The sequence below is a fragment of the Pundamilia nyererei genome, unplaced genomic scaffold, assembly GCF_000239375.1.
Source record: "Pundamilia nyererei isolate P.nyererei 1_Seehausen unplaced genomic scaffold, PunNye1.0 scaffold00228, whole genome shotgun sequence".
NCBI classification, from domain to species: domain Eukaryota; kingdom Metazoa; phylum Chordata; class Actinopteri; order Cichliformes; family Cichlidae; genus Pundamilia; species Pundamilia nyererei.
In genome coordinates this window covers 212,781-220,114 of record NW_005187629.1, presented here as the reverse complement: position 1 = coordinate 220,114, position 7,334 = coordinate 212,781, and the positions used below count along the sequence as shown (strand labels likewise).

The 7,334-nt window shown below is 42.9% G+C and overlaps 1 protein-coding gene across 1 annotated transcript in view; it reads right to left on the bottom strand.

Annotated features, from left to right (window-relative positions):
* Positions 1-7,334, bottom strand: part of exoc6 (exocyst complex component 6) — a 58,389-nt gene that overhangs the window by 14,261 nt on the left and 36,794 nt on the right. Inside the window, exons 12-19 of the mRNA XM_005748727.2 lie at positions 7,196-7,323; positions 5,945-6,016; positions 5,767-5,864; positions 5,383-5,488; positions 5,148-5,257; positions 4,931-5,042; positions 4,720-4,854; positions 4,129-4,308 (exon numbers count right to left, since the gene is read on the bottom strand). Coding sequence (XP_005748784.1) covers positions 4,129-4,308; positions 4,720-4,854; positions 4,931-5,042; positions 5,148-5,257; positions 5,383-5,488; positions 5,767-5,864; positions 5,945-6,016; positions 7,196-7,323 — 941 coding nt within the window. The remainder of the gene's footprint in view (positions 1-4,128; positions 4,309-4,719; positions 4,855-4,930; positions 5,043-5,147; positions 5,258-5,382; positions 5,489-5,766; positions 5,865-5,944; positions 6,017-7,195; positions 7,324-7,334) is intronic.

Genomic DNA, 7,334 nt, shown 5'->3' with positions numbered 1-7,334 from the left:
GAACCTGTGTCATCCTCGACTTTAAAGGAAATAATTAATAACCTGAGAAGCTCAAATTCTTTGCATGACATTATTCCCGCTCGTATCATTAAGGATGCATTAAATACAATCGGGTCCTGTATCTTATTTTTAATGAACTCATCACTGTCATCTGGCTGTGTTCCGACTGTCTTTAAACATGCAGTCGTGCAACCTGTTACCAAGAAAAGCAGCCTTGATCATAACATTCGATCTGATTTCTAAACTCATTTTCATGTCAAAAACTTTAGAGAAAATAGTGCTTCAGCAACTACAGACCCATTTAGAGATAAACGGTTTAAGTGATAAATTCCAGTCTGGATTTAAACCGCGTCACAGCACCGAAACTGCCCTATTAAGAGTTTTCAATGACCTTCTTCTCATCGCTGACTCTGGGCGCACTGCGGTCTCAGTTCTATTAGATCTGACGTCACCTTTGACACGGTTGACCATGATATTCTTTTGGCAAGGTTAGAACAAGTAGTAGGCCTTAAAGGAAACGTTCTCTCATGGTTTAAATCATATTTCTCTGAGAGGTCGTTCTCTGTCATGATGGGAAAATATTCCTCTTCTTCTGCCCGTTTTCGCTGTGGTGTGCCCCAGGGCTCGGTGCTGGGTCCTGTGTTGTTCTCCCTGTACATGCTGCCCTTGGGCTCCATTTTTGAAAAACATAATGTCTCTTTTCACTGCTATGCTGATGATATTCAAATCTACCTCCACCTGACTGGGGATGTTTCATCTTCACTACATCCTCTGTTTGATTGTCTGAGGGATGTGAAAGACTGGTTATCACGTAACTCTCTTACTTTAAATGAAAAGAAGACAGAAATTATTGTTTTTGATAGAAATATGCCTCTGAGACAACTGACTGGCACACTCGGGCCTGTTGCTATCCACCTCACTGATGCTGTTAGGAATCTTGGAGTTTTCATGGATAGTTCCTTCAAACTAGATAAACAGGTGTCTACTGTGGTAAGAACCAGCTTCCACCAACTACGCCAAATTTCTAAGGCTAAACCTTATATACCTCACAAAGATCTGGAGAAACTCATTCATGCTTTCATCACTTCAAGACTAGATTATTGTAATTCTCTTTACTTGGGCCTCCAATCTTCCCTCCTCCAGCGATTGCAGCTGGTCCAAAATGCCGCAGCAAGTCTCTTAACCGGCACTAGAAAGTATGATACTATCACTCCTGTTCTGGCCAACTTACATTGGCTTCCTATTAAATATCGAATTGATTTTAAAATGTTATTGTTTACTTATAAAATCCTAAATAATATGGCACCTGATTACTGATCTCCTCTGTCTGTATAGCCCTCAGATCATCGGGCCAACTGCTCTTAGTGCAACCTAGGTCTCGGCTGAAGACCAGAGGAGGCTGTGCCTTTGCCATTGCCGCACCCAAATTATGGAATAATCTTCCTCTCGACATTCGCGCATCAGATTCTATTGAATCTTTTAAATCGCGTCTAAAAACGTACTTGTTTAACCTGGCATTCGAGGCTAATTAGGGTAATTTACATCTGGCTCTGCATTTAGATTATGTAATTATTTTATATCTGTAATTTATATTTTATATTGTGATTTTTATCTGTATCATGGTTTTACTGGAAAGCACTTTGGTGTACTTCGGCCTTTAAATGTGCTACATAAATAAATTTGATTTTTTGTTTTGGATTTGCTTTGAATATCTGGTACCTGGATTTTGTTTCACATGGGCACCTTGAACAAATTGGAAGTGCTTCATGTTAAATCTCCTTCAAGTGTTAGAAATGCAACTTTGAACGAACTTTGAATTGATCCATAAAGTATAGTACAGCTAGTATAAAACAATCTATTCCCTGGAGTTTAGAAGTTTTATTTATGTAAAGTGTGCCGAGTGTAGCTGCTAGGTGTGGCCTCAAAGAAGTTTCCAGGTTCACTATATAAACACCAGTCAGCTGGTGTTCCTGGTTAGCAGTGACTGGCATCAAGTTCAGAGTTACATGTAGTTTACTGTAGCACTGAAAGTGAGGCCAGAACACAACATTTTTACACCTTGCAGATGGGCCTGAATTATGCTCCCTTGCTAACAAACTCACAGACAGCTGCAGAGACCTTAGTTGTTCTTAATTTCCTACCTTCCTCTAAGCAGGCATCCGTACTGAAGGTAATATCCACCCTGCACTCAGATCCCAGTGGACTCTAATTTCCAACCATTACAACTCTATTTTTAGAGCAGTTTAAAAAACACAACGTAGTTGACCAAAGTTATTTCCAGACAGCAAGAAAATATAAAACAGGTATTAAACAATAATGAAAACTAAATAATAGTAAAACAAAATAAGAATAATAGACAATAAAATAAAACTAGAATAAACAAACTCCACACAGAAAGGCCCTGGCCAGGATGTTGTGAGGCAACAGTGCTAACCACTGTGCCACTGTTTATACAGCTAACAGGACATTCAACATTCAACAGCAGAGATAAAAATGAAATCTTGGCTTCAAAAGCAAACGGAGTCAAGAAACACACCGAAACAATTTGCATGAAAAAACTGGGATTTCCATGATGTAGTTTTTCTTCTTCTTCAGTCACCTCTTTCACTCACTCACATCTCTCTTCATTTAATTATTAGTTATTATAAATGTCTGGCTCTGTCTTTGTGCTTCCTCCCCTAACCCCAACCGGCTGTGCCGCCCCTCCCTGAGCCTGGTCCTGCTGGAGGTTTCTTCCTGTTAAAGGGAGTTTTTCCCTTCCATTGTTGCCAAGGTAAAGACTGATTGCAGGGTCTTTACTTTACAGTAGAGCATCTTGAGGCATCTGCTGTTGTGATTTGGTGCTGTATAAATAAAGGTGAGCTGAATTGCAGTATTCTGGCCTTAGCTTTCATATGCAGTGGATGTTACTTCATCCTTGGTCTCACAGCTTTCCCGCAGATAAAAGTATCTGTTGCTCAAGTTTGAATGTAATTATGGTCTGTGAATGTTTTCATTAGCAACAGTTCCAGATTGTATATTAAAGATAGCTTTCATGTCTGAAAAGTGAAGCCAAAGCAAAAGTGCTGAGTTGCAGACTTGTCAAGTCTTGAGCCAGTTAGCCTGCAGTGTCCCCCTGTGCCACAGTAAGGTCCGCCTATCCTGTAATGTCCTGTTTCAAAGAGCTAAAATGGAAACAAAATGCTCACAATGGGAATACCTCATAGGTGATGTCATGGTGGCTACATCAATCTTTTATATTCAGTCTATGGCAGAACCACAAGCTTAGAGTTGTGGGACTTCTGAAGGCAAACATTAGCATGCATTGTATCGCCATTCTGCCTGTAGCTTAGCAGCAAAGTGTTATAAATCCAGGCAGGGATACTCACCGACATTGATGCATGATCATTGTTGTTATTCTGAGCAGAGAACCCCCAAACCAACCAAAAATGGAAGAAGGAGAGGGAAAGAGGGAAAGGACAGGAAAAGAAATGTGGCAACAATAAATGGACAGGAGGAGGTAAGTTCAGCTAGAGATATCTTGCATGCTTGACATGTCAAATTAATCAAGGAGTAAAACATTCAGTTACAAAGCTGTGCATTACAGAAGGTGTGGATGGAGACACAGCAGGAGATAATAAGGAGAAATAGTCGCACATGCAGGTGAGAAGGGCAGGTACAGCCAACAGACCAATCAGGCTGTGAGCTCAAATAACAGTTTCTGATCAAGTCCTTTACACTTTGCTATCTAATGTGCTCCGTTGGGTTGGAGATGATGTCAGTTTGCAAAAACATTGCACAAGCCAGTAACAGCACATCATGCAGAAATCAGCACTGCAACGTGTACATAGCTCAACGTGATATCCACAGTATAAACCTTTTTCAGACAGCACCTACAATCTGACAGAAATGCTATGAGGGCGTAAAAAACAACAGAGTGATGGTGGGAAGTCAGGGAAGGAAAACAAACAAACAAAAATCATCATGCGTTCGTATTATCAACAAAAGATCAACCTCACAGCACGCCATACAGCTAGTGTGTGAACGGAAAAGGACAACAACAACACAACCCCACACTGTTCATGTTCCACAGCTCCCAGACAGAGGTGCTGAGCTAACGTGTAGAGGTTGGAGGCGGCTCACACTCACCGGGAGGTGTGTGAACACCTGGAAGGTAGATCGTAGGAAGTTGATCAGGTCCATGAGATACCCTGAGGCGCGGCCGTCAGACTCGGCCATGCCCCATTCGTAGTCTGCTAGCTGGATGAACTCATCGATCTTCTGGTTCAGTTTGGTATAAATCTCTCCCTCTGCAGCATGACGAGCATCCTGGAACAATGTTTTCACAAGAGTTAATGGGAGCAAATATTATTGTTCTTCCTACACGCATTCATTTTTGGAATGGAGACACAGATCTTCAACTTCTGCCACTTCATTAAGTACACCCGTTTAACATCTCATTAATCAGCCAATCACATGGCAGCAACTGAATGTAATCAGGGATGGAAGCAGAGACGACCTGCTGAAGAACTGAGCATCAGAACGATGAACAAAGGTGTTTCTGAACGTGGCTGGCCTTGTCTCAATAACTGCTGATTTACTAAAAAAGTGAATCTGTTCACCGGATGAAAATGCAAGAAGTCAGAAAAGAATGGCCAGACTGCTCAGAGGTAAGAAAGCTAACAGTAAACTCATCACAACCGAGGTATGAAGAAGGTGACTGCTAAAGGCACAAATCACCTTGAAGGTCGACAGTCCGTAGAGTCTTGTGGTGTGAACTGTTTCTGGGGAGACGTTGGTGATGTTTGTTATGAATTCCTCCAGATACCTGCAGGCCTGCTCCAGGTGGGTGGTATTAATGATGATCTGTACCAGCTACAGAGACAAGGTTACAGTTGTAGCCTGAATCCTGAATGCTTTTCACGACTGTGTGTGAGTGAGCAGTTCTAACCTCGGTCAGTCCTATGTGAGGTTTCTTGATAAGGTTTTGCAGACAACTGCTGAGAGTTCTTGTCAGCAACAGGTTGGTAGATTTTCGCAACATGTCATCAATCTCTGTTGAACTGGACACACAACAAACTTGACAGTTGCAAAGTGAAGAGACGGCAGTCCGGGGAGATTAGATATGTAGAAGTGTTCGTGTGGCGAGTGAACACAGAGTAGTGTACCTGCGGTGTAGTGACTCGGAGAACTTGAGGCTGGCGTAAATGAACTCTTTGACCTGGGTGTAGATCTGAGGGACAGACTGGGACATTGGCAGCTTCTTAGGAAAGTCCTGCTGCTTATGCACACAGAAAAACTGTATTAATATTCATCCAACACTAGTTGTCTTTTAGGAAATCTTTCTTTTACGTGGATGCAACCGTGCCAGATTGGGGAGACGGTGGTACTTGAACACATTACCTTCTCTATCTCAGCATCGTGGAATGGAAAGCGGCTGACAACCAGTTTATATTCCTCCTCTGTCTCCACTGGGATGGGACTGTAGTTGTCCAGTTCAAAGATCTCTCTATGGGAACACAGATCAGAGTTATCACACACTTTGGTCTCCTCAACTTCCCTCACACGGTGCTGATGCTTTGCTGAAACAGTACGAACAAAGCTGATTCTGGTGTTAGTTGTGTGTTTTTAGCTGCTCTGCTTTGTTCAAACAAAATGTGCAGGCTGCATACAGACGGGGATGTCACAGCAGAAAGCCTTACCGCAAACACAATTGTTATTGTCAAATTGTCATTTGTGTTTCTGCACGTCCTACTGTGGCAGACGCCACACGTGAGTGAAGCCCACCTGAAAACCAGTGCCCATTTCTTCAGCAGGGTTTCGTTGTACTGGTCTCTAACCTCAAACAGCAGGTCAAACAAACGGTTTACCGGGAAGCCGAACCCCTGCACAAACATCACACAGTCAGAAAACACGTTTTCACACGGCAGAGTCACAAACAAGTCAAGTCCCACTCTTAACCAACCTGTAGTGTGTCAGCAAAGATGACTATGAGATTCTTCAGCTCCAGCACCAAGTCTGGGTCGTCACAGTATGACTGCAGAAAGAGAGTCGTCACCACACACTGGTCTAACGTCGCATTATCTGCTTCGCTTCCTAAATCTATGTTCATGTGAGTCTTTGCAGTCCTCTGAAAACTGAGCACCCTGTCATTCAAAAGCGTGTCCGACCACCTTTAGCAGTAACTGAACTTGTAATTGTGAGAAGTTCTCATGTTGACAACATTGTTTCAGTTCACTGAGCTCTGTTTAGGCGTAGCACACTTCAGAGCCCCCCCACAGCATTTGATTCTTTTTCTTTCCTGACACTCTGCAGCACGTTTGCTTATGTGCTTAGGATCATCGTCCTGCTCCATGACCCACTTTGGGCCTTTGAATACATATGAAGTAACTGCACTGTATACTGTGTAGAGTTTTAACTAGGTATATTTTTATAGGAAGTCTGCCTACATGACAAACAAGTTAAGCCAGTGCATTAACAAAGGTCCTCGTTTTTCCAGAGAGTAGGGCCATTTATCACCCTGAGAGCAGCACAGCTGTATATGAACACAGCCTGAGACTGGACACTCAGCACTCAGACTTGTTGTCTATTGAAAGCATATTGTATTTATTTAACCCGCACTGGGAGAATTTTACTCATTAAGTATATCATCTGCATGTCTTAGTTTTGCTTTTTTTAAAAACAATCTGATGCAGCCTTGTTACTTTTAGCTGACCATGCACTCGCTGTAAGTGCAGGAGCCCGACAATGTGGACTTGTTTTTGTCAGAGCACAGCAGAGGGGCACAGAGGACACCAGGTCTTTGTTAGTCTTCTCACCCATGCTGTGCGGCCTATTCTCCAGCCTGTTAGCATAATCCTCGGGGTCATTTACAACTGACAGGGCTCCAGCGGGCAGGAATATGCCTTCTTTATCTGCTGTTATTGTTGCAATCTGTCTCTCATTAAGGTCACAATGGCCTCCTCTTTGCCTGCATGTGTATGTGTGTTTTGACCTCTGCTCTTAATAGTGACATCATTAGTGTGTTTGTGGGTGTGCTGACCTGTGAGGGGTGTATCATCCACTGAATGAAGGAACTATCATTTCTATTAACTCTCAACAGCATCTTTTCCATTCACAGTCAATGCCCTGCAGACATTAGAGGTGTGTGTGTGTGTGTGTGTGTGTGTGTGTGTGTGTGTGTGTGTGTGTGTGTGTGTGTGGTGTGTGCTCCTACAGAGTGTGTCCGGAGTACAGCGATGATCTTGGACAGCGCCATGTTCCACAGTTCATCAGTATAAGCTCTGGTCACCAGCCCTTGAGTGGCATGGAGGATATGGTCCTCTACAACAAAGAACCTGACCCCACACACACAC